A 25,618-nucleotide genomic window follows, 5' to 3' on the forward strand; every position below is an offset into this window, starting at 1 on the left:
CTGGGTTCCAGGTACTTCACAGGGAACACGAACCCCGCCCACGGCGACGGCATGCGTACCGTATCGGGCGTACTGGGCCCATCAGTCAGTCCTGAGGGACAGACGGTTCCAGAGAGGGAAATGAAACAAAAACCGATGAGAAGCAGGACCCGTATCCTGTATTGCCCTTGTATTTCTTTTCATACTGCGTGGCCCCCAGTCCTAGGTGTCATCCCAGCGCCGAGTACTGCGTACAGCCAGCAGCGGCTCCAGGAGCGTCAGCTTCTGCATCATGACGTCATGCTGCATCCTGCGCAAGTTGCTGTGCCCGGGGCAGCTTGACGTCTGAGTTCATTCATTGTTTTCCCGTTAATACGGTAATAATAATGCCGCCAGCCAAGAATGCTCTCGGACCAAAGTAAACACAGGGACCGTCCAAGGCGCTCAGGGGAACCACTGCACCGACTTCATCAAGCAAAGTAGATCTGACAGATCTGGAGCTGCCCTGCCGGTACAAATGGCTGCTAACACTCCGCAGAGGGAACCCTCTCGGTTGTTCCGCCGAGACCATGCTACGACTCGTCCCAAAATCTACTGCTGGAAGCTGAAGAGGCGAGATGTGTCATCTTGGGGCAATTCGGGCAAAGGGCTGGAAGTATCTGACGCCGGGTGGCCAATTATCAGGGCTGTCGAGGCGGCACTGGGGCGGCTCGAAGCCGTCGGCGGGCCGGCGGCGGCATCCCTGACGTCACTCTTGCCATGGGACGGGGAAAGCCAAGGCGTTGGTGATCCAAGGCAAAGCCGAGAAGACAAAAGCTGCTGAGCGCCCTCAACATCGAGTCCTACGAAACCATAGTTTAGGAAATGGTTTGAGCTCCGTCCGAGAGCAGAGATGCCATCAACCTACAAGTAACAAATTAGTTACCACGTTTACATACCATTGATTGAAAAGGTTCACGCCATCCTTGAATATCACTAGGCCGCTTCTTTTCACTCTTGCTTCATCCCCTCTTTGGTCACCCATAAACACCATGTATGTCCGTCTCGCCAACAAAGCCGACCTCGAGGCCCTAACGGCCGTCCTCATCGACGCCTCACCCGACGACCCTGTCTACCCTTACCGCTTCCCCGACCGCCACCTCTACCCTAATGAATTCGCCGCCCTCTGCCGAAGCAAATGCGCTGAATACCTCGACACCAGCACTGTCGCCGTCTGCGAAATGGAGTACTCCTCCTCCTCCATCTCCTCCTCCTCCGGCCGCCACCCAACCTGCATTGTTGCCTTCGCTGTCTTTGACATGCCCTTCACACCCTCCCGCCGCCGCTCCAGCGTCAGCGCTTCCAACAGCAGTAACAATGGAGGCATGGCGGTGGAAGATAATCTCGGCACCGGCCTGCCGGCCGAGCCCTCCTCGCCAACCTCCTCCACCTTCCTCACCACCCCGAAAACCATTGGCAATGCCACCCGCCAGGCCGCCTTCCGGACCACCCTCGCTGAGCAGCGCACCAAGCTCTTCGACGAGCGATATCGTTCGCTAGGGGGGCACGTGTTCCTGAAACTTCTTATGACACATCCTTTGTGGAGAGGGCGCGGAGCAGGCACAGCGCTGGCGAAGTGGGGGGTTGAACGCGCGAGGGAGCTGGGTGTGCATGCGACCGTGTTTGCAAGCCCGATGGGGTTGAGGCTGTATCGGAAGCTGGGGTTCAGGGAGGTTGGGAGCTTTAGAGTCGAGTTGGAAGGGGATGGGGAGTTTGTGGAGATTCCAGCGTTGGCGTTGGCACCAGGGTATGTGGGAGGGATGAGGGAGGCGGATGCCGAGGGGTTGGGAAGGTTAGGGAGGAGGGTGGGCGAGACGCCGTTGTATGCAGAGGGCGCTGTGTGGTGAGCCTTGGGTGGATGGACGGCATATGTGCGAATATCTAGATAGGTGCCCGGTAACCGGAGTTTGTGTAGCTCACCTGAGGCAGGTAAGTGGCTCACGATCTGGACGGCAGAGGCCACGTTTATTTTGAAAATGGGGGTTTGAGCACGTAGCGAAGGCTTCATAATAACATGCATATATGAGAATGGGCGACGCCCTGGGAAACCTTGAGACTGAGCAGGGCATTTGGCACAACTGGCTCAGTGGTCCTTCAGTATTGTTCAGTTCTTTCATGGACTGATCGCGGTCCTTCTTTGTCTCTAGTAGTACTGCGGGTATTGGCGCTCGGAATCGAAAAGCGTACAGGGGATAGGCATACGAACAATACTCGGCATGCTGAAGTGGAATATAATTACCTACTTTCAGGAACAAAAGAAAGAGAAAAAGAAAAAAAAGATCAAAAGAAAAACAAAAAAGGGAAAAAGAGAAGGAAAAAAACGAAGTAGTTGATTACTGCGTGAATCACAGCTATTGACCCAACCGTATGTTTCCCGTTCGTTACCCCAAGGCGTTTGGTTGACATCAAATAACGGCATTGGTGTCAAGAGATCTCCGGGAGGGGTAATAACAGTAACAGCATCGCCAGCCCCCAGTAACTGGCTGGGTTGCTGCAGGTTGGGCACCAAGACGACAAGGGACCCAGTGAAATTGTGCTTACCACTCCTAGGAAACCTATCTTACATAGCCTTTCTTGGGAACTCCGAAGGATAATAGCACCTTGTTCAAGGCTGACAGCATGTCATCCACTATCCTGAGCGACCTTAACGAAGACTCGTCGTCAACCTTCAACGTCCTTATTACCGGCGCTGCCGGCTTCGTCGGGCCGCTTCTCGCCGCACGCCTGTCGTCCAATCCCCGGATCCGTCTTTTGCTCACAGACCTAACCGAACCCCCCGTCCCCGCGGGAGCCGCCCATCCTCACCATGTGAGCGTTCTCGCCGGCGACCTCACCTCGCCCGCCTTCGTGGCCGACCTGCTGGCCCACCCGGCCGCCCAGCCACGCCTGCATGCCGTTTTCATCCTCCACGGGATCATGTCCTCAACCTCGGAAGCGAACCCCGCCCTCTCCGAACGCGTCAACGTCGGCTCCGTGCAGCTCCTGTGCAACTCCCTCATGCAGTCCCACGCCAACAGCGACAGCCCTGTGCGGGTCATCTACGCCAGCTCCCTGGCCGTCTTCGGTCCTCCCTTCCCATCTTGCCCTTCATCCTCGCGCGTCAAGCTGCCGCCCACATGGCGACCCACGCCGCAAAGCACCTACGGCACACACAAGCTCATGACCGAGACCTACCTAAACGAGCTGCATCGCCGCCGCCGCGGCCTGGACGTGTTCACCGCTCGTTTGCCTACCGTGATTGTGCGAGCTGGTGCGCCGAGCGGTGCCGCATCCAGCTTCTTGAGCGGCATCATCCGCGAACCGATGCGGGGAGTCGAGTGCGCCGTGCCGCTGCTGGACAGACGGTTCCGCGCGTTTGTGGCGTCCCCGAGGGCGGTGGTTGAGAATCTTACCCGGCTGATGAAGATGGACAGCGGTGTGTTGCCGAGCCATGTGAGGCAGCTTTTGTTGCCGGGGGTCTCGGTGAGTGTGCAGGAGTTGAGGGACGCATTGGCGCGGTACGGCGGGGAGGATAAGTTGAAATGGATTCGGGAAGAGGTGGATGAGGGGGTTGAGAGGATTCTGAAGAGTTGGCCGGAGGACTTTGAGATTGACGAGGGATTGGAGTTGGGGCTGGTGGTGGATGAAGGAGCTGACGGAATCGTGAGAGAGTATATTGAGGGGCTGGGTGGCCCGATCGAGGCGACGGACTGAGAGGAAGAAGATGCAACACTTGGCTGCCAGTGCGTAGAGCTCCCTCTATACTGGGATTAGATGGTTCGGAGTTAAGGGGTAGGGGACTCCTGGTGAGGTTCGTACCTACGCGAAGCCCCGGTCCCAAATGCTTTCTACGACAAAGTTGTTGAGCGTGAATTACGACTTAGGTCTAAACGCACAAGCTCTCATTACCGTGATGGCTTCCGAACCACTACGTCAAAAGACCAGTATCGTCAAAGATTCCGAAGAGTTCCACTCCAAATAATTGACCACGGCCAACCGGAGGTCGACCGTGTGAGCCTCAATATGCTGTTAATATAACCCCAGATTTTCTACCCGCCTGGACGCGTGGCCTATCAATCCGGGGCAAGGGGCCTGCCACTGTCTAGCAACGCTTCAATCATACCATCCCACCGATCGGCATCGTCTACGGCAAACGGCTGCTGGGATTTGGCGCTCGGATAATACCGAGGATACAACTCAGGACCTAACGGGTTTTTCTCGGCTGGGGAAAAAAAGTGACGCTGTCAATGTGAAGCAACAACAGCGATTACGATGACGACGCATTGGGGGTTAAGCCTCGGTTTTCATCGGGATCGAGACAGACAGACACGCATGCCACAAATTACACGAGATGTCCAGCTCCTTAAATGCCCGAGCCGTTTCCTCGGGTCTGATCTCCATGGTCTCATCTGCTCACTGTCTGACGCAAGACCCAACTCGGTGGATGAGCCGGTCTCGCATCTGCATCCCTAACCACCTAAACATCGTCGCTACCCACGTAACAGCTCGAGCCACCTTCCACCACCATGTCCTCGACGAAACCCAAACGCAGCCTTCAACCACACCCCCTTAAACGCCTCCTTGACAGGCTCACCATCCTCAACCCCCTCCACCACGTTCACCTCAGCCTCCATAGCCCTATATGGCACCTCATCGAGCGCATCTACGCACTCCCCTCCCCGCCTCCACCGCGCGTCCGCACGGAGCCGATGCAGGTCATCTGCGTTGGCCTCCCGCGAACAGGCACCGAGTCGTTGCAGCATGCTCTTATCAAGCTCGGGTATGCCACATACCATGGTTGGAACATCGTATATGATCTGGATGGGTGTTACTCTCCTGGATGGGTCGCGCTGGCGAGGAAGAAGTGGTACAGCAACGGCCGAGGGAGCGGAGGGAGGAGGATTTCACGCGAGGAGTTTGACGCCCTCCTAGGCCACTGCGTAGCAGTCACCGACGCCGCGGCGAGCGTCTTCGCAGCCGACCTCATCGCGGCGTACCCTGAGGCTAAGGTGGTGCTGAACATGCGGAGGGACACGGACGGGTGGGAGAAGAGCTTGCGAAACACGCTGGTACACGCAAACGAGAGCTGGGCGTGGTGGCTTGCCAGCTGGTTGGATCGCGAGTGCTTTTGGTCGTGGCATGTCTATGAGCGGTTCTTGTGGCCGTTGTTGTTCCGAGCGGGGGATGGGGATATGAAGAGCGCTATTGAGGGGAACGCAAGGTGGATAAGAGAAGGTGAGTTTGAGCATAACCGAGCGATTGTTAACGGTAGACAGGGTGTTAACCAGCGGCGATCACTGACGAATTGGGTTCCACAGAACACGCCAACATGATCCGCGGGCTTGTACCCAAAGACAGGCTCCTGGAATGGTACATCGAAGACGGGTGGGAGCCGCTGTGTAGGTTTCTGGGCAAGTCGGTGCCGGACGAGCCGTTCCCGCACGCCAATGCGTTGCAGGGCGGGTGGAAGGAGCGCGAGGAGCAGGCCAACAAGCGGTGGATCGAGAACGCGTTTGGGAGGCTGATTCTTATCTGCATCGGGCTGATGGTGGTCATTGCTGTGGCCAGGCAGTGGTGGCTGTGAGGCACGGACCGGCCGATGGGGCTGATGGTGGCAGCTGGAGAGTACCTCGGTACTTTACTTCTTGAACAGATCCCTCCAGAACTCCTTGAACCCATATTGCTTCTCCTTGCTCTCCACAACACTGACTCTCGACTCGGATACGTCGCTGCCGCCGAACAGTCCTGTGCTGGTATTGGGCCCCTTGTATCCAACAAACCAATCACCGCGAGGAGGGGGCTTAGTGGCATGCTTGCGGATCTCCTCGGCGAGTTGAGGCGCGACGTCGGCAAAGCAGCTGCGTAGCTCACGCTCGAGTGTGAAGTAGGGTTTCTTGGCCAGCTCGGGAGCCATAAGGTTGTACGAGCGCGTGAGAGCGTTAAGGTTGTCGATGGCGAGCTTCATGTAGGCTGACTCGGCAGCCTCCCAGGCTGGATCTCGGAAGGGCCGCGTGATGGCGGGCTCCGGCGAGGTCGACGACCCAGCATCCTGGGGGCTTAGCGCCGCTGATGACGGTGTCGCAGAGGCGGGCTCGGAAGGCTCAGACGTCGGGAAAGGGGCCTTCATCGCCTGCACCATAACAGCGTCGTCGGTGAGGTTGGTCGGCACGGATATCTGCTCCGGGTTGCGATGGCGCGAATTATGCACTTGTTCAGCGCGGGCGTAGGCCTCGGCGCGTGCCACCTTCTGCTCAAGGGTGCCGCCAGCAGCCGAAATCATGCGAGCAGCGTGGCGCTTCCAGTCCTCGCGTAGACGCTTGCGGAAGGTTTCACCCTCCTTGGCGAGTTCCTGCTGCTTGTCGATCCACGGAGGGACAAGGTCCTGCCGCTTGATCATCTTGTTCATGATGTATTCCGTCTGCGCGGTCAGCGGTCGTTCCGGAGTCGCATAGCATAGATACCTACGGTATCGATAAAGGGGTTGTCTGCCCGCCGATCTCGTTCAACCCCGGGTCCTCGTGGGATGTTCTTGAACTGGCCCCTTGCGATGGCCTCTTCAATGCGCTCATTCGCTAGCGCAGCAAGTCCAGAGATGGTGTTGGGCAGGGACCGCGCGCCCGGCGAAAAGCGCTCGCGGAACTCCCTTCTCATTGCCTCCCTCTCTTCGTCTGTAAGCCCCTTATCCTTTAACGCCATACCCGCATAGGCCTGCGCCCTCTCCCGCGCTCCTGCGGCTCTATGGCCTGCGCTCCGAGACGGCTCCCTTCGGAGCCGCAGGTCGACGGGGGGCGCAGACGCCTTGCTAGGGCCCCTGAGATCCGGAGGCAGGGGTTTCTTAGCGTCGTCAAGCATGCGCAGGACGGCGTCGTGGGTTGACTCTTCCCCGGTCCAAGGAGCAGCGGTGGCAGTTGCGCGTGTGCCGGCGCCAGCGGACTCGGGAATGCGCGATGTGATCCCCGCCTGAGCTAGGGCTGCTGAGTGCTCATGGTTGAACTGTGCGCCAGCCACCTTGTCCAGCAACCTCGCCTTGAGCTCCTCGCTGAAGCCAGCTTCCTCGATGGCACGTCGGCCGGCGCGGCCTCCAGTCAGCAGCGCTTCCTCGGTAGCCTCCTGGAGACGACGCTCCATGGCTCCTAGCTCGGTTTGCGGAGACTTCTTGGCGCTATTTTTTGTTTCTTCTTCGGAAGATGGGGAGTTATTGGAAGCTTTGGGTGCTGTCGTCAAGCAGCGTGAGAGAGATGACGGGAGATGGCGCCGGGTCTGGCGGGCCGCCATGCGGTATAAAGCGGTGCTCCGCATGACCCGAGCACGGGCACAACCTGCGCATCTGAGAGTTAATATTGAAGCCATGGGAATGGGCGGCAGCAGGTTGGCTGCGTGGGCAAAGGCGAAAAAGAGACGGCCAACTTATCTGTTGATGTTCGCCGCGGGGAGATAATGGATGAATGCACAGTAATCAAGACAGTACAGGAACTGTGCGGGGATCGGGAGTCTCACTGTTAGCCCATAATACCTTCCGCCTTGTCAACGCCAAACAGCGAAGGTATATCTTGTAGTTTAGACAGAACCGTCTCTCGAACAACAATCAATCAATCAACTAATTCTGAGTCAATTTACGCATTACAAGCGCTACCACTCACCCCCTATGAAGCAAAATAACATCCAATCCGTAATTATTATGTTCCGCTTGTCCGAAAAAAGGAAGAAAAAGAGAGAGCGAACAAAAAGAACAAGAACGAGAAGAGAAAAATCAAAATGGATAGAAGAAGGAAGAAGAAATATTCGGCTCTTGTACCTGGACAAGGTCTTGAAAAATGGTCACTCGGTGCCGTCCTACGCCACAAAACCTCAGCTGATCCGGCAGGTTGACTTGATGAAGCCATTGAACGGTACCCCGACATAGGTTTACACGTGGAATAACAAACTTCTGGGCCAAGCAAAGAGTGTATGTACCAGTGTAGCTCTGGGAGTAGGGTGGGGGAGGGATAATTGCCAACAGCCGAATCATTCTGAGCGCTAAACAGGAAGGATATAATGTTCAGTCCAAAGCTGATGTGTAAACGGCAAATCAGAATGGGGAGTGAGCTGGTGGTACGGAAGCGTGCCACAAATATGAGGCTAACGATCGGTCGAAGTAGCAGTGCGTGTTTCATTCTGCGAGGGAAGAGATTGGGCAGGGATGAATGAATCTGTGAAGTTCAAGTGTTAATCAGAGGAAAGGGGGTGAAGTCAAGCTGATACATTAGTCCAGCTTGGATGTCGTTATTGCTATTCAAAATGTAGATAGAAACCAGTAGAGGCCCTGCATTTATCTGCTTTTAAACCACTATTATCCTACCAGTCGTTCCTTTTCGAGATTGCCATGATCGCATGGATGTCATGAGGATACGCACCTACCTAAGGTACCTACCGAACCCACATTCACAATGCATCTCTCCGTACCTCAACCTTTACAACTCGTCCTCCTTCCCAGCCTTTTCATACTCCTCCCTCTCTTGCTTGCCCCTCCGCAGCCACTCCTTCCCCTTCTCCAGGTCTCCTGCCACCGCCACTAGCCTCCCAAGCGCCTCATAGTGATCGCCCATGTGAGGCACAAGTGCTTCCTCTTCGACCGTTTCAACAAGCTCAGCATAGACCTCGGCAGCGCGGCGGAGCTTCTTTTTAGCCACTTCTTTGTCGTTAGAGCTGGTGCCCTGCTCAACAAGCTTGATGGCCTTTCCGCCTAGCTGCTGGATCTTGGTGCGACGTGCGTCCGAGGCGGTGAGTTCGGCCGGAGGAGATGTGCAGAGAGAGCAGGTGCAGTCGAAGCCCCATTTGGAGAGTAGGGTTTTCTGCCTTTGCTCTGAGGTAAGGCCAAAGGAGGAGTCTGGAGGCGTCAGTTATGGAATGGGTGGTATGGATCGGTGGGTAAGGGCAGGCGGGAGGTAGCTTGGGATACGGTAGGACATATGTTGGACCCAGGGACGTTGTGCTTACAGCTGATGGAGATTTCCTCGCCAGGGAGGATGTCGTGGAAGGCGGTGACGGTGTTGGAGAAGTCGGTTTCGTTGAAGCGGGTGAGGGCGCTGCGTGTGTTAGGCTTTTTTCTTTCCATGCGTGAAGCAATGCTAAGGGTGCTGGAGGAAACAAGTAGGTAGATACCTAAACACCTACCTGGGCCTGCAAGCGTGGTTGATCCTCTGCGCCATCATCAGCACCGTCTCTCTCATTCGTACATGCCTTTTCATGTTACTCACCGCGATTCTTGGGAACAGAATCATATACGACTTCCCGCCAATCTCCAAAGTAAATGAGTTGGTCCGCATGATATCCTCAGGCGCCGGAACGTTCTCCGGATCCAGACTGCTCCTTGCCAAAGTAAGCAACTGCTCAGCAGCCGGGTGGCGATGAAAAGCCTCGTGCAACATCGCCCGGCCGTCAGCGCTCTCCATGCGCTGCGGGAAGTTCATATCGGCCACCACCGCCGCACGATCAACCATAAAGACCTGCCCCCGCAGGATCTTGCGTGTGGCGACCATGCCCTTGCCTTTTCCAGGGATGTTGCGAACTTCCCAGGGCGGAGGGGCCGGTTCTTTGCGCACCGTCAGGGTGGCGGCGTCAGCAGCAGCGATGCGCTCAGCGGCCAAGACTGCGGGGCTCTTTTCATCTTTGCTGGTTCCACCGTCGATGATGCTTACCCCCCGGTCGGGGCCATACAAGTCGTTGGAGGTGTGGACGCAGTAGTGCGATGCGCCGGCGCAGTAAGGTGCATGTGTCCATGGAGAGGAAGGGGTCGTGCGGTTAGCGTTGCTCGTCATGCTGAGGCATGATGGGAGGTACGCGTCATGAGTCAAAGGCCCTGGGAGACAGTCCATTTGGAGAAGTGGTTTCTGGCCAATGTATTCCCCCGAGTCCTGCGGTCGTCCTGCATTCGCCGGGGGAACCAATGCCGCCCCAAGCGTCGCCAGCGTCCAGAGCAAAGAGGCCATCTTGCGGTACTTCGGGGTTTTCTCCACCAGCAAGGAATTCAAAAAAAAGAAAGCTTGATGCAAGCCCCCGACTTTGTACTTGGGCTTTAGGCCCTCCTTATGGCCTGTTAGAGTACCTGGGCAGACATAGCTCGGAGCACTGCCGGTCCGGGGCCTGGGTCGCGCCGCCGAGCACGGGTCGGAGTTTGAGTTTGACAGCTTCCAATACTCAATGGCATTATCCGCACGGCTCAGGAACGTTGCTGGGCAATCAAAACATGGGACAGGTTCTTGGACAAGACGGCACAATACACCGCCAAGGGCTGGGCGGCCGGGGATAAGGCGCCGTTGGCGGGTTCCAACCTTGATCCGGCGTGGCAACGAGAAGCAGAGTTGCTATGTGGCTTTTTGGACCGAGCGGCTGGTGAAGATCTCCCTCGTGGACGCAAGGCGGAGCAGCAGACGATCTCTTCTCTCCCGACATGTGGTTGAAGAGACGTGGCGGTGCTCCTCCGCCCGCCCGCACCATGCCCTCCGGCTGTCGCAGAGCCACCCAGTGAAGTGCCAGCCTCGTCGATTTCTGTCTGAGCTTTTTGGTCTGCCTGCTCGGTCAGGTACTCTTCATATCTCACATTTGTTGTGATGATGTCATGCAGAGCAATGCCATAGTTATTGCAATCCAACTCAACGGCGTCGCGGTCGTGCCTGTCACTTACATGCGACATTGCCTCTTTCGGACAGTCTGACATCACCGGTTAAACCATGTCCAGGGTTAGGGTTTTACCCCACACAGTGACACCCCACGCGCCAAGGCCGACACCGAAGCCCCCGGGGCCAGGGTTGGCGCAGGGTCGTTTCTGGAAGTTTGGACGCGCGCGGGTGTCGTTCTTCTTTTGTTCGCCACACTTCTCCCACTTTCACATAGGTACCGGGCCCGGGACTCCAAAAGCAATAGCCGCAAACATTGGGCATCTGAAGAACGCCATGTGGCTTCGACTTCACTGCCCCTGGTCCCTGCAAGTACCCAGATCCCCGGCGTCTCTCTGACCTCAGCCTCTCGTTTCATTCCTGGAAAAGGCCTCCTCCGGCGCACTTTGGTCGCGGGGTTTGCTTCTACACTCTCTTGAACCCTCCGATCCGCCATGCTCTCACATCTCCGTTTCCACCGACGCGGCCACTCCAACTCTGCTTCGGCCTCACCCTCCTCCGAGCAGCCGGCGCAGCCGTCACAATGGGATGCTGCCGATCCTCCCTCCCGCAAGGCCTCGCCGCGTCCTTCCACTCCCTCCTGTTCCACCGTTCCTTCGCAACCTCCCGTTCTGCCGCCCATCGCCCGCGTTGCTTCAACCGATCCCAACAGCATTTTCAGCCAAGTTCATGATACCCTCGCCCCAGCCCCCGGAACGGCCCCAGCGCCGGCCGCGACACCCGCCCCGCAAGCACCCTCTTCGGCCCCGGTCCCCTCATCCCAACCCGAATCCCGTCCAGCGGTGGCTTGCCCAGATCCCGGCAACGCCGGTTTCATAGGCGGCGCGGCCCTGCAGAACCTACGGAGAGCTTCCCAGGACCCTTCTACCCGGGACTCGCTGCCATACCGGGGCGGTTCTCTGCCCGAAAACCGCCTTTCGAGGGCCAAACCGCCGCCCCCTCCCATTGACACGACCTTGCACAAGCCCAAGTCCTCGTGGTTCTCAACCCCCACCGAGCTCCAGGGACAGAGTGCCGGCAAGCGACAGTCTGGATCGCGGTCAGCCTCCGACGCGGCCCAGCCACAGCCTCCGGAACGCAAGAAAGGGCTGCCGTTCCTCAAGAACCCCGTGTCCTCGCTGCTCTCCCGGAGGAAGGCTTCCCATCCGCCTCCCGAGGCCGAGCCGACACCGGCCTACGATCCCAGCATCAGGGGGACCCGAGTCCACGATTTTAGCGCCCCGCGGCCTAAGAAACCCCAGCCTGTGGTCGTCACCGACCCTCGTGCCGCGCGTCTCGAGCCTGCCTCTAGGCTTGAGGGTCCCATTGAGCCTGCTGGGACAAGCCAGCGGAGCTTAGACCCTGTCATAACCAGCGATGGGGTTGCTGGCGCCGTCGCTGGTGCCCCTGAACACCAGGCGGCCGACAGCGCTCCGATCTCCGAGTCAAGTCGACCCTCCAGCATCCAGCCTGATGGCGCCGCTGGTAGTCTGCACGCATCCTCGTCGGCCGCCTCAAGCGCCACTGCGGTGGTCCCCTTGCCGCACAGTTCTTCGGTCAGGTCCACCGCTTCTCGCCAGCTCTCGCGCGTGTCAAGGCAGGGCTCGGTCGCTTCCGCTCTTCCCAGGCACATGAAGAGCACCTCGTCCCGTTTCAGCTTCGACATGGTCGGTGCCGCGAAGCAGGAAAAGCTGCTAGAAGAACGCCACCGCCAGCGCCAGCAAGAGAAGCAGGAGCCCGCACCGGTTGAGCAGGACCCGCGGTTCGCGGAGCTGGACTACGATGAGGATTTCGACTACGATGCCATGATGGACGACGACGGGCTCGAGGAGAAGATTCCTGGCATCAATGCGGACTACGATGAAGATCTGGATGCCGAGCTTGACCCGGACAATGATCAAGAGAACTTCGCGGGCTTCGTCTTCCAGCGCTCCAACCCCGTTTCATACCTGAACAGCCCGCTCACTCCTGCGGTTGTAGCGACCCCGCGCGATGCCAACGGCGAGGTTATCGGCTTCGCTCTCACCAAAGACGCCACCCCGGACCCGTCGGCGCCCGTATCGCCCATGCCGCCCATGCCGGCTGGCTCCACGCCGGTACCGGATACCACCAGTGTGCCGAAAGAGTCCCTGGTAGCCGGCGAGACTGAGGGCCAACAATCTGTGCGCCAACCTAGCCATCAGTCCCCAGCTGCCGCCGCTGAAATCGCTGGCCCATCCACCAGTGCGCAAGCTGTCGTTAACGACGACATCTACTTCGATGATGGCCTGCGAGACGAGCTCGACTTTGAGCACGACGATGCGCCGTTCGACGAGTCCCTATTTGACATTGATGACACAGATCAGTTCGGCAGGCCGATCCCTGGCGCCTTTGCCGCGGCCAAGGAGAGGATGCAAATGCAGGCAGCCCAGAAAAAGTCCAACCAGGATTCCGTCATCACGTCCAGTGGTTCGGGCCAGTCCGGACCTGCTCAGTCAACCGGTCAGACCTCGCTCAGCGCCGACCCGCCGGTCGCCAACAACCCCGAAAACCCACCCGACCACCCAACCTCCGGCGTAGGCCTCCCGAGCCAGGAGCTCGCTTACCAAGCAGCGCTGGCCGAGGCGGCGCAAAAGGCGGCGGCGTCGGGCAAATTCCGTCGGGACTCTTCGCCCGAATCCAGGCTCGGTGACGGCGCAGACGAACCCCCAGAGCGCAGCTACATCGACGACTACGACGACGATGATCGCTTCAACAACAACTTTGACGACGAATTTGACTTTGACGATGAGGCCATCATCGCCGAAGCCAACGCCAGCGCCCTTGCCAACGATGCCGACGGGTTCTATGGCCAGGAGTTCGGCTTCTACTCCGCCCCCCTCCCGCAGCCCTCCGCCGCCACGTCGTCGCTGCGCAACGGCGGCGGCATCAACGGCGAGAGCCTTTTTCAGTACGCCAACGGTGGCTATTTCGGACCCGCCAACGCCGGTCTCCAGCGCAGCACTTCGGGCCGGGTGTGCCGCGAGCCAAACCTGACTCCCATCACGGAACGTTCCGAGTACTCGAACCGCAACTCCATAATGAGCTTCACCTTGCCTCCAGCTCTTGGCAGCGCGGGTGGCGCAGGTAGCGAGCGGAATTCCGCCAGCCTGGCGTCCCCGGGTCTTGCCCAGCTCGCCATGCTTCCTGACGATGCGGATAACATGAGCTTGTCGGCGCTGATGAAGCTGCGGTCAAAAGCCTGGGGTGGGAGCCAGGCCAGCTTGGTCTCGTCCAGGGAGGGCAGTCCAAGGTCGGAGAGGCCTGGTACCGCCGGAATGGACGGAACGGCTTCGCCGTACGGGACGGTGCCGGCGCATCTGGCGGGGCATGTCAGGGTGAACTCGGGCTTATCGGTCTGGAGCCCGTCGGATGTAGTTGACGATGGGCCGGTCAGCGGCCCTGCTGGCGGTAGAACGGGCGGGAATGAGAGCACCGCCGCAGCAGCGTTGGCTATGATGGCTGCTACCTCCTCAGGGGGTGGTGGAGGTTCAGCGATGTTCTCCCCGCGTCCGGGGAGCGCAGGTGGGACGGTTTATGGCGTCGGCGGAGGGTTGGGTGGGAGTGCAGGAGGACCAGGGCTGGCTGCTTCGCCGCTGCCTCAGCAACCCCTGCAGTCGCTGTATCTGAACTACCCACCGCCGGCAGTGTCGGCGTCGTTGATGCTGGGGACCCAGCAGCAAGAACAGAAACACCCGTTGCCCCCGCTAGGAGGCTCGCCTTGCTCGCCTGTGCTAGAGAGCGAGGAAACAGAAGGGGTGTCGAAGTAATTCCTAGGACGACTCGGTTGAATGACAACAGAGTGAGCGCCGGGCTGGTTTGTTGTTGATGGTAATTATTATTTCAAGTACAGCTACGCCTGAGTTATGGGGAGCTGTAGGGTTTACTGGCACCGGAAAGTCGGCATGGAGCTTGGGTGGTTGCATTTTGAAGTAGCTCACCAGTGTTTCGTTACCGTGGCCTGGGCGGTAGGGTTGTCGGCATCGTTGTCTTTCGCATGGATAGTATATAGTATACTTGATACCCTCAACGGATTAAGCACCGTCTACGTTACATTATGTTCGACAGTTTCGCCCGTTATTCTGCACCACCATCTTCCAGACCCTCATGTACCGAGCGTTTTCGTTGGCCGTGTGCGTCGCTCACATCCGCTATAACCCCCAATGCAGCCAGGAGGGGTTGTAGCACTCTGCGGTGTTCGTTTGGCATCCGGTTCAATATTGACCCACAGTGAGTTGGCTATCAGCTCGTCCTCGGAGCGGGGGCTTCGTTTGTGAGAAAACAACACCGCAGAGGGCCTCTCACAAGCCCTCGCTCCTCGTTAGCCCTCTGATACTGCTTTGTTGAATCTCATACAGCCCGTTACTGCGGTACAGTACCGTTTTCACCTCATCGTTTATCTCCTCTCGGAAGCAACCTCCCATCCCAAACACCACCTTTTATCCTCGGGTGAGGTGCCTGGGCACTTCACCACGGTCGGGTCTCCAGTCATGGACTTTTTTGCGAAGAAGTCCTCCCTCTCTGGCACGCACCGCCCCTCCTCCCGCTGCAAGTCATGCGACCACCCCCGTCCACGCACCGCAGGCAGCTTTACCTCCATCAGGACTACGCTAGAAGACATGCTTGCCAGCGCAAGCGGTAGGGCTGGAGGAGAGGGTAGCTGCGGGGACGAGGATGACAGCCAACGAAGAGGCTGCGTCGTCTGTTCGATCCTCTCGCGAGGCATACTTGCCTTTTTGGAGGATAACGCGCTCGGTGTAATGAGAGGCAGCGTGGAGGGTCTGGTAGTGCAGTTCAACGTGGGGGTGAGAAACCGGGGTTTGGAGGTGCGTTTGTTGTTGAACACACCTGGGAAGTGGGCAAAGTCAGTAACCTTGTCGTTTTATGCGGAACGGGGTGAGTCTATTCTTCCTTCTCAGCTTCTCTCCAGTTGGTGGTTTTGCCCATATTAGCCTGCCGGCAGCGACCACGGTCAGGTGCTTGGCTATCGTATCTTCATGGGCCGGTGATGTAATATCTGTTGAAGGTCGCCCAGCCCTTGTGGCGCAACACAAACATGCGTTACCGGAGATGAATGCTCACGGAGACCTCGGCACAGTAGCTCCTAAGACTCTTAGGTCCCTTCTCCCCGACCTCCCCGTCGGCCTTCCTATCCCACCAAGCACCGGTTCCAACGAGAGCCTTGCCTGGGCCCTACAACAGCTCTCCAGCTGTCGCCGCCATCACAAGGCTTGCAACGATCCGTCTCTCTCCACCACCTCCCTCCCCACTCGTCTCCTGGACGTCTCTGTTCTAGGATGCGTCCGCCTGCATACTCCTGGACCAGACGACCCGGTTGAGCCGTACGCGGCTCTCTCACACTGTTGGGGTCGTAAGCCTTTCCTCCAAACCACGTCCGGAACGCTGCAAGAGCACTGCGCGCCCACAGGAGTAAGCTGGGCGAGGCTGCCGCCGACGTTCCGCGACGCGGCCGATTTGACGCGCCGGCTGGGCATCAAGTATCTGTGGATTGATAGCCTGTGCATTGTTCAGGATGACCACGACGACTGGAATCGAGAAGCAAGCCGAATGGCTGACGTGTATCGCGGAGCCGCTGTGACCATCTCGGCAGCCAAGTCACCCGGTGCCTATGGTGGATTGTTTGCTGAGGTCGGGCAAAGGGGCAAGGTGTATGCCGTTGAGGTGGGGCGGGGAGATGCAGGAGACACTCCTCCAGCTGGGACAGAAGATGGCCCATCGGTAGCCCAAGGGCTCGACGCCGTTCACGTCCGTGTCTCCTTCGATCATCCCGACACGATTTTGTCCCCTCACAACGCTCCGGCACCCACGTTGCCCACTTTCTCCCGTGGATGGATCCTCCAGGAGCGTTTGCTTTCGCCGCACATTCTTCACTTTGGCCCTCAGGAGCTGCTCTTTGAGTGTCTGGAGTCGTCTGTCTGCCAGTGCACTCCACAGCCAGAACAGTCAGATACGGAGAATGATAAGGGAGTCTCATTACCATCTCCTAACGCCAGCGCCGCCACCGCCGCCATCACCACCTGCGCTCCGGCGCAGACACCACCCACCTGGCAGTCTCTCTTCTTTGATTGCATGACCAGACATAAGCACTACTACGCCTTGACAACCTGGAAGTCATGGTTGTCCCTGCTGCCGCGCTCATCCCAAGACGGCGAGCTGACAGCCCTAGGCGCCCTCGCAACCGCCTGGCGCCGTCTCATCCACGACTACACACGGCTCTCGCTGACCATGGAACGTGACATTTTCCCCGCCGTGTCGGGTATGGCGCGAACCATGGCAGCGGTGCGGTGGCGCGCGACGGCCAACGCGGCTGCAGCGGGAGAGGATGACAACGGCAACATCGTCCGCGATATAAATGTCAAGGACGGACCCGACCACGACGCCTACTGTGCCGGCATGTGGCGTGCTACGCTCCTGACGGGAGATCTGCTTTGGCATGTCGACCTGCCCGTCGGAGGAAGGCCTGAGCCCGGGGCCGATGGTGATGAGAAGGATAATAAGGAGAACGTGTCGCATTCCCATGGGCGGTGGGAGGGCGGATGGCCATGCCGACCGCGCCATGGATGGCGGGCGCCGTCGTGGTCATGGGCGAGCGTTGCCGCGCCGGTGGAGTTTCTAGTGCAAAATGAGGGGCTCAACGGCGGTGGCGTACAGGTCCAGGCCGAGTTGCTGGATGTCGCGTGTGAGCCGACGGGGGAGGATCCAATGGGTGAGCTGCGGGCAGGAGGGAGCGTGTTGGTGCTGAAGGGGAGGTTGATACCTACAAGGTTAACATTGAAAGAAAGAAAAAGCGGTAAGGACGAAGAGGCTGGACTAAAGCCGTGGGATGTGATCGATTTGGACGTGGTAAGGAAAGGCTATGTGAAGAATGTGTGGGTGGATGATGACTGTGGGTGGTTGGTCGGGAGTCATAGCCAGCGCGATGGCCAGGAAGGGGAACCCATCGTCTACCTCCTGGTGTTAGGCCAGAGGCTGCCGGGAAGAAGTGTGCTGTGTCTTATCCTCACCGAGGTTGCTTCTGAGCAGCGTGCTGCAGCATGGACGGGGTCGACCACCGTAGACGACGGCTTGTACCAGCGTATCGGTCTGCTCGAAGTCATTGGAGGACCGCCTAGGCCGGTGCCGGGAGGATGGTTCCTAGAGTTGATGGAAAAGGGGAAAGACGCTGTAGTGAAGATTGTTTAGACCTCATTCTCACACCCATGGTCTTGGACGCACCATGCCAGGCGTGCCATCCCAAGCCGAACAGCAGATCATGGAGGATAATCGATACAGAGGACGCCGCGTCCACTGAAGAGACCTGGTGGGAGGAGAAACCAAAGTCCTCAAACTCAGCAGGGAGTTTCTCGCAGCCAAGGTCCCGTGTTTGTAACTATCGACATCGGGTAAGTGTCAGGACAGACATGGAATTTCTCCAAGGGGGGACACTGGAAGTGTTGAGAGTCAGCGACAGGTCGTCCACCGCAAAGTCAGGCTTCAGCGGCGATACGCTACCAACCCGTGATACCTGCATGTCATACTTCCTAAACGAGGGCCCTTCCAGGTCCAGTGTGCCCCAAGAGAAGAATCAGGCCAATTGAATGATGCCCACGCCACCAGTGTCGGTCATCGGCAGGCGACGCTACCCGTAGAATGTTTTGGTGTTTCTTCATTATAATCGATGCAACAGTTACTCCCTACCTACCTTAACCTTCCTCTCAAGCAGATTGCTTGCAGCTTGCTGGAATAACATCTGCGTCGGAGAGGAGGTTTTGACCATCACACAATCAACATGAGCTGGTGGCCGTCCTGGGGCGGCTTGAATCCGCGGCTCTGGCAGGAGCTGCAGAAAGACGAAGAATACATTCTGCCTGATGGTGCGCGCATCCGGTGCGGCGCTGAGCGGTTTCGAGCACCAGGGCCGCTGTGTGCGCCCTTTGTTGGACTGCCAGCAGCCTGCTTACGCGCTGTGGCGGGTTCCGACACCACGTAGAGGGAAGAGCTGGCCAACAATGTGGTTCTGGTGACCTAGCCCCTAGGTCTTGGGCGGAATTACCACCTAAATGACGAGCTGGGGTATCATTATTGCGTTCGAAATCACTGACGAGATCTCCCTTCGACTGGAGGAGCGACGCTCCCCTCCTCTCTGGTTTTAGAAAGCGGCCTAAGCAAGGCCGGGAGCATGAACCCGTCGTGGCCAACCCACCCTCGGCCGTGAAGAGGTCGTTCAAGCTGACAACGGCGCTCGGTCCCCAGCACGGGGCGTGGCGCGGTGGGTCGATGCTGGCAGAATTGAGCACATTCCGCGACATACGCAGTACGCATCCCTCGAGCCGAGCACAATGAGCATGCCCGGTCTTGATGTGGAGAAAATGTTGGGGCGTGGGGTTTTGAGGACCAAAACAAAGGGAGACAACTTGAGAGATTGCAACCCCCCGAATGTCTGTTCGCTCGTACATAGGCCACCAACGGACCTGCGTGAGCATTGTTTCTGGCCCGAAAATCCACAGAACAGATGCTCTGTCAAGGTCCCGTCAACGGACGCGTAACGGCTCCAAAAAGGCAAGTCGAGAGAGTGCCGTCGCCCGGTTTCGGTCTTTGAAAATCCAAGGATCGCCGGACCCGCAACGGCTCGCCTTGCTCCGTTCTCTTGTCCAGCACAAACAAGCTTCTGTCGATCTCTTGGCCGCAGTTCCACCGCAGTTCCGCCCCCTGTCCCACCCCTGACAACTGGCACCATCCTCTCAACGATCGGAACCATCGCCGGCAAGGCTCCGCTGTGGGCGTCGCGCTGAAACGAAACCGGAGCCAAATCGGGACGCTCTCGTTGTTCTTCCGGGTCGCTGCAACTCTGCACCCCATGCGCCCTCCGCGCTGCCCTGGGTAGCGGCCCGCTCTCGCGGAAGCCAGCCCTGAATTCCAGATTGTTCGTCCATGCGCGATCGCCGGCTATACTACCTCGAGATGCCGCCGAAATAGCCAGCGCCCCAGCGGTAACCAGGAAAGTCGGAGCGAACGTGGGGGCCTTCATGACTATAAGGGCAGCTCCGTAGGGTGAAAAGAAGCATGAGCCCGGCTGCGTCCACGTCCCTTTTCTCGCCGTTGGCACCACGACGTTCCCAGCCGCCTCCTCCACCGCCGCCATGAAGGTCTCCGTGCTCTCTGCCCTCCTCGCCAACGCGCTGTCGGCTTCCGCCGGCACCATCCTTTGGGATGGTCGCTTCAACGACCTGAACTCGGCTGAGGACCTCAACAAGTGGTCGTGGGGGAACCAAGTTGGGCCGTACCGTACGTGCTATCCTAAATAACCCCTATGAGTAAACAAGGAAGCAGCTTGGCTCACAACAACGTAGAGTACTACATCCATGGCAACTCCCCCGTGACCTCCTACGTCAACCTGTCCCCCTCTTACAAGAACCCCGCCGACACGGGGTCCAAGCAGGGCGCCAAGATCACGCTCGACAACACGGCGTACTGGAACGGCCAGAACATGCGGCGCACCGAGCTGATCCCGCAGACCAACCAGCCCATCAACCGCGGCAAGGTCTACTACCACTTCTCGCTGATGCGCAAGGACATCAACCCGCCCAGCATCTACCGCGAGCACCAGATCGCCTTCTTCGAGAGCCACTTCACCGAGCTCAAGTCTGGGTGGCTGTCGGGCGCGCCCGGCGTGTCGGACACGCTGCTGCGCTGGTGCGTGGGCGGCCAGACCAAGTGGAGCATCGAGTGGGAGGCCGACGTGTGGCACAACGTCGCCTACGAGATCGACTTTGACCGCAACACGGTCGGCTTCTGGCACTCGACGGGAAGCGACCCGCTGGTGCAGAAGGTTGCGCCCGTCAGCGCCAGCACGAGCAGCAACGGCGCTGACTGGCACGTCGGTGTGCTCGAGCTGCCTCGCTCGGGATACCCGGATAGCACCGAGGACCTGTACTGGTCGGGCGTTTACATCGAGAGCGGCAGCATTACCACCAACGTTGCCGGCCCTGGTATGTTGCTGCCTCCTGCCGGCCCTCCCTTTCCCACGTTTCCCTCACCATGGACCACTAATTAACCCTTCTCCAGGCGCTCCGGTCGTTGACCCCCCCGCTTCCTCCTCAACCGCCGTCGTCCCTCCTACCACGACGCTCGTCACTTCTACCCGGCCTACCACGACCACCACCACGACTACCACCGTCACCTCTACCAGCACGCCGGCTCCGACCCCCACCACGCCTAGCTGCACCCCGCAGGCCCAGTGGGCTCAGTGCGATGGCATTGGCTTCAACGGCTGCAAGGCTTGTGCCGCGCCGTACAAGTGCAACTTTGTCAATGACTGGTACTCGCAGTGCTACTAAACTTGACAAGGCCGCGGGCGAAGAGGGAAATGATGTAGAAGGTGTGAAAGCCACGGGGATCAATGCATGGGTAACATAGACGGGTGGGATTTCGATTCTTGTCGATACTTATTTGATGCATCGGTGAATTTTACCAATCCCTGAGTTCAAAAGAAGAAGATACTACAGAGCATACGCACTGCTCTCCCATGTTCTCGCTGTCCCCCCTTGGTCTCGTGACTTTGCTACTCGGTAATTCTTCACCACTTGGGCGATGTCTCAGTGCAACAGTGTGTGGCCTGCAATTAGCCTACAACCTGCAGCCGAAGGAGCCTGCAGAGGTGCCTGATGCTTTGATGGAGTCAAATCAATTCCCGAAACTCAGTGCCCAGGTTTTCCCACGGCTTCGCTGTCGAGTTGGCAAGCGTTGGTCATTTTACACACTGTCGAAGAACAGCCTAGGTAAGTGTCCGTGACGTGAGTTATTTATTTCATGATTATCCCAGCCATGGCCTGGCGGGGCCAACCGCGTGGCGCAGGCGGCCCAGTTTCAGCCTCCAGGCCCCAGACAGCCATATGACCACGACTCGGGCTGCTGATCTCAGTGAGCGGCTTCAAACAGGTCGCTTCATGCCCGGGCCTAAGGTGGCCGCCAACCACAACCGCCAAAAGTACGGTGCAGCGGGCACTAGCTCGCCCCTTGCATTGGCCGCGCGGTGCCAACATTGTGCTCCCCGGGGTGGTGTTTTTCGGCGAACATCACCCTGAATATGATCTCGGAGTCGCGGGCCTAACTGCCTCCCAAGAGTGGTCTTTTGTTCCCTGCAAAACTGGTCGCCCAGACCAGCACCTGCCATCTGCTTCGAACACCGTACGCGGTAGCCCGATGTAATGCATCGCTGTGGCTTTCATATTGGGCTTCGGGAGATCAACCGGCTAGGCCCGGTACTGGAGCTATCCTTGGCCCGGCCGTTGCTGGCCGATAAGGGCCCGCCGACGAGCTTGATAGTATGTCAGGGGGGCCGCCGCCACTGTCTCCGTGAGAGGAGCCCATCTTCATTGCATCAATATTATAAACAGAAGCACCCGATCCCATGGAGGCATGCTGATGATGTCGTTTGCTTTGACACGTCAGCTATTGCTTGACCATTTACCATTTCATTGAGCACTACCTCCCTTGCATGATTTAGCATGGAGTCCCAACCCAACGACCAGTCCATCGCCAGCGAGTCTGCGCCGTTGCTTGCACCGAGTGATGGCGATGATAACCTATTTATGGTGCCCCTAAAGAGGCCCATGCCCGGGAAGTCATCCCGGCTCAGCAGCGTACCTCCGCAGTCGCCGCCGGGGTCACCATCCGTGACGTCGCCACAGTCAAACGTCAAGTCTCCCCAGTCAGGACGGATATTCGGAGTAAGCCCCTATCAGAGTCCAGCCTTCTCCGGGAGGACAGTCAAACCTGAGAGTCCGCCCATGTTTGTCTCGCCCCTCATGTCGCCAGATTCGGGCATGGGCGGTTGTCCAAATCTGCTCTGCATGGCGACTCCAGAGTCCCTGCTCTACAGCAGCCCTCCGATGCCGGGTCGTACAGCGGGAGCTGGCTCTTCAGCCAACATCTCATCCCAGAACAACTCTGCGTCAGGGAGCCCGGATCCTCAAGCATCTAGTAAAGGAAACACAACGTCGACCGCGCGCTCCGCGGTAGGAGATGGAAAGCCTACTGAACCATCTACAAAGGCCACATCTGTGGGCGACAGCCCGCCACTCGCCAATGTAGAGAAGCCAGGGGAAGAGGTCGCTGCTGTAACCACCCAAGACATGCCTGCGAAGCCTCCCGCCATATCCGCAGCGCGAAACCTCCGCGCCCACCGGCCAGCGCCTGCCGTGAATGCGTCATCCAGAAACCTGGGCCTCGCTCTAAACCTCGGCGGCAACCACCCCAGTACCAATCCAAATTTCCTGACGCTCCCGACTAGCCGCGCGCCAAAATCACCCCTAGCACCCCCAGAAGCCACTACGAGCCCCATCAGTCCCCACGACAGCGCTGCCGGCAAGAGATCCAAGGGGACGGGGTGGACCGTCCCAGACTCCCCTCTCGAACGCCTCTCCCAGCTCCGGGCGACACCCGACTCCGCTTACGACCGCGCACGCCAGATGGAGCTGCGCCGCAGCGAGTGGAAGCACGTCATGTACCGCTTCCCAATGCGCGGGAAGGAGGACTGGGTGATTGACGCGGACTTGACCGAGAGCTCGCATGCCAGGCTGGCGGATGTGGCGAGGAGGAGCAGCGAGGGGTTCAAGTGGAATGGGGATCGCGAGTTGGCGAATATCTATAGGGTTTTGGCGGCCGCACACACAAAGGTTATGGAGGAAATGAGGGCGGAGAGGCGCGCCATGACGGCAGGGGTTTCGTGACTCGTGGAGTCGGGGGCTTTGATGGCTGAGTGTATCGGTATTGGAGTAGGAGGTCGAGAGCATGTAAGCTTGTGTTAGGCATAGATATGGGAGGTATGATACATCGGGTGTCTACGTATTCAGGCATCTCTTCTCGTCTTTGAACTGGTACGAATGAGACTCAGAGGACAGAAGAAAACCATTAGGCAATAAGGACAAGCTTGCCGTTTGTTGGTATAACTTTGGCGTGGTGAAAAGCACCGTGATATGGAAATGAATTTCGCACAGCAGCTCAAGTCTATCTAATTATAGCTCACTCAAGTGATAATATCATGACGCTCCTTCTGATTGATCTTTCGGCCCTCACATGGGCTACACATCAACGCCGGGTCCTCCGGACCGGTTGTCATAGTCTTAGGAGCAAAGTTAGCACGACCAACTCCTATGAATCCCCCTGCCATGCCAGTTCTTGTTTTGAAATTGCGGCGCGGTTGCTGCGCAGCGCCATGATTGGGGGCGGCTGCCCATCCCGACTCCGCCCCATCCATTCGAACTCCCGCAAACTACACCATACCCGGACTCTTGGCCACCGAAGCGCTAGAACTGTTGTGACAGCAAAAACGGATCCGCTGATGCTGCCATCAGCTAGTGCACCATATATACCTGCTACTGCAACACACCCCCCAGACCGAGGCGATTAGTCGAGGTCTGAGTCCCCTGGTGCACTTCTTTTACCCTGACTTGGAGTTAGAGGAAATTTCATCTCTATCCTCCATCGCACCCCCGAGGGGTGCCCGGGTGTTTATTTATCAGACGCCACCCTAAAAACGTCCTTTTCTGGGTGTCAGGTGTGCAAACACAGGTTTCGAACTCAGAGCCTTCTCATTGTATGTGACTTTTACAGTGCAGGTAGCACTATCAACATACCGCTGCGTAAACAGAAGAGGACCGGGCTCATAACTGTGACAGCAAAAACGGATCCGCTGATGCTGCCATCAGCTAGTGCACCATATATACCTGCTACTGCAACAACTGTGTAATTATAGAATACATTGCTGCGCAGGTATCCCTTCAATTGTGTCAAAGCCCGCTGAAACTAGTTACTTGCCAGTGTACTAAACAACGCTTTACAGAGGCCCAGCGCGGCGACGTGACAGTCGTGGACTTGGATACGTGCATGCTCGAGCCAGCCACGTTCTGGAGCCGCTGGCTCGAGGATGGAATACGCAGATTTCGTTCAATAATTGACATGATCTAGAGAACAGGACAGGCTCTTTGGACCGATTTTGAGGCGTAATAAGGTTCTGACGGGACAAAGCCAAGTTGTTTCCGATTTCCGCCCCAGCCGAATGGGACATTGTGGCTGAGAACTCCTTGATGCTGGTCACCCCTGGTTTGGACCGGCAGATTGCGGCCCAGATACCAGCATTGGCAACCAACATCCTAGACCCCAACAAGCTGGCTAACACAAGACCCAAAAGAAGAGTGGAGTCTGGGGGCCTCAAAGTGCGCTTCTTGGTAGGCTCGGATACCTCGGAATGTCCACAACACTGGCGTTTCGGGCCAAGATGGCATGGAAAGAGGCGTGAATGGAGGCGTCGGGAGTCGATGTGACGCCTCTTATGAGACGTTCGATGAAGGGGCCACCGGAGGCATCATAGATATCCTACTCCGGTCGTGCACAAGTATAAGTTGGCTCTTGTCCTCAGCAGTTTTCGGGTAGAATTCAACAGCAATCATCAACAATCTCACTCAAACCATTCAGTCATCACACCTCAACAGCCTTCCTACCATCAGCATTTACACACACACACACACATACACGCACACGCAGACGCACGCTTAGCACACACTTCCCCAATTCTCCAATCGAGCCATCAAATCAACAAGGCTGTTAAGTCCCAACAGTTCTACATTCACCATGCCTCATCACCAGAACACCCGCCTCCCTTCTCAGGCCGCTTACCCGGCTCAGCCTAGCACCGGCAACGTGGCGTTCCACAAGAGCGTCATTGTTATTTCGGGCTTCATCCAGATCGGCGATTTCCCTAAGATCCAGGGATGGAATCCCGTCAACCTTGACTCGACGGGTTATGACCTGGGCACGTCGAACGGGCTCAAGGCCTACACGCAGGCCATTATGACTGCAATTCAGCACGCCCGTGGAACAAAGACCGTCATCGTGGTATCGACGCACCGGTCTGTTCGCCAGTTCCTCACCAGCTGCCAGAATAGCTTCTTCTCGGTCTTGGTCTACCC

At 58.0% G+C, this 25,618-nt stretch overlaps 9 protein-coding genes across 9 annotated transcripts; 7 read left to right on the forward strand and 2 right to left on the reverse strand.

Moving 5' to 3' along the window:
• Positions 1 to 1,010: 1,010 nt before the first annotated feature.
• On the forward strand, positions 1,011 to 1,865 carry VTJ83DRAFT_6944 (uncharacterized protein; the record flags this gene model as incomplete). Its single annotated transcript, XM_071013711.1, has 1 exon — positions 1,011 to 1,865. One exon carries the CDS (start codon positions 1,011 to 1,013, stop codon positions 1,863 to 1,865), a length of 855 nt encoding a protein of 284 aa, XP_070864571.1.
• Positions 1,866 to 2,637: 772 nt separating this feature from the next.
• VTJ83DRAFT_6945 (uncharacterized protein) lies at positions 2,638 to 3,711 on the forward strand (the record flags this gene model as incomplete). The annotated part of the gene is made up of 1 exon (XM_071013712.1): positions 2,638 to 3,711. One exon carries the CDS (start codon positions 2,638 to 2,640, stop codon positions 3,709 to 3,711), a length of 1,074 nt encoding a protein of 357 aa, XP_070864572.1.
• Positions 3,712 to 4,523: 812 nt separating this feature from the next.
• Positions 4,524 to 5,581, forward strand: VTJ83DRAFT_6946 (uncharacterized protein; the record flags this gene model as incomplete). Its single annotated transcript, XM_071013713.1, has 2 exons — positions 4,524 to 5,232; positions 5,316 to 5,581. The coding sequence occupies 2 exons, from the start codon at positions 4,524 to 4,526 to the stop codon at positions 5,579 to 5,581; spliced, it is 975 nt and encodes a 324-aa protein (XP_070864573.1).
• A 54-nt stretch (positions 5,582 to 5,635) lies between these two features.
• VTJ83DRAFT_6947 (uncharacterized protein) lies at positions 5,636 to 7,296 on the reverse strand (the record flags this gene model as incomplete). The annotated part of the gene is made up of 2 exons (XM_071013714.1): positions 5,636 to 6,415; positions 6,463 to 7,296. 2 exons carry the CDS (start codon positions 7,294 to 7,296, stop codon positions 5,636 to 5,638), a joined length of 1,614 nt encoding a protein of 537 aa, XP_070864574.1.
• Positions 7,297 to 8,447: 1,151 nt separating this feature from the next.
• Positions 8,448 to 9,965, reverse strand: VTJ83DRAFT_6948 (uncharacterized protein; the record flags this gene model as incomplete). The annotated part of the gene is made up of 4 exons (XM_071013715.1): positions 8,448 to 8,863; positions 8,974 to 9,062; positions 9,151 to 9,176; positions 9,234 to 9,965. The coding sequence occupies 4 exons, from the start codon at positions 9,963 to 9,965 to the stop codon at positions 8,448 to 8,450; spliced, it is 1,263 nt and encodes a 420-aa protein (XP_070864575.1).
• A 1,121-nt stretch (positions 9,966 to 11,086) lies between these two features.
• VTJ83DRAFT_6949 (uncharacterized protein) lies at positions 11,087 to 14,419 on the forward strand (the record flags this gene model as incomplete). The annotated part of the gene is made up of 1 exon (XM_071013716.1): positions 11,087 to 14,419. The coding sequence occupies one exon, from the start codon at positions 11,087 to 11,089 to the stop codon at positions 14,417 to 14,419; it is 3,333 nt and encodes a 1,110-aa protein (XP_070864576.1).
• Positions 14,420 to 15,409: 990 nt separating this feature from the next.
• VTJ83DRAFT_6950 (uncharacterized protein) lies at positions 15,410 to 17,852 on the forward strand (the record flags this gene model as incomplete). The annotated part of the gene is made up of 2 exons (XM_071013718.1): positions 15,410 to 15,545; positions 15,748 to 17,852. 2 exons carry the CDS (start codon positions 15,410 to 15,412, stop codon positions 17,850 to 17,852), a joined length of 2,241 nt encoding a protein of 746 aa, XP_070864577.1.
• Positions 17,853 to 19,789: 1,937 nt separating this feature from the next.
• VTJ83DRAFT_6951 (uncharacterized protein) lies at positions 19,790 to 20,986 on the forward strand (the record flags this gene model as incomplete). The annotated part of the gene is made up of 3 exons (XM_071013719.1): positions 19,790 to 19,934; positions 20,000 to 20,638; positions 20,715 to 20,986. 3 exons carry the CDS (start codon positions 19,790 to 19,792, stop codon positions 20,984 to 20,986), a joined length of 1,056 nt encoding a protein of 351 aa, XP_070864578.1.
• Positions 20,987 to 22,156: 1,170 nt separating this feature from the next.
• VTJ83DRAFT_6952 (uncharacterized protein) lies at positions 22,157 to 23,380 on the forward strand (the record flags this gene model as incomplete). Its single annotated transcript, XM_071013720.1, has 1 exon — positions 22,157 to 23,380. The coding sequence occupies one exon, from the start codon at positions 22,157 to 22,159 to the stop codon at positions 23,378 to 23,380; it is 1,224 nt and encodes a 407-aa protein (XP_070864579.1).
• Between the last annotated feature and the right edge of the window lie 2,238 nt (positions 23,381 to 25,618).

Source organism: Remersonia thermophila, chromosome 6, assembly GCF_042764415.1.
Source record: "Remersonia thermophila strain ATCC 22073 chromosome 6, whole genome shotgun sequence".
Lineage (NCBI taxonomy): Eukaryota > Fungi > Ascomycota > Sordariomycetes > Sordariales > Chaetomiaceae > Remersonia > Remersonia thermophila.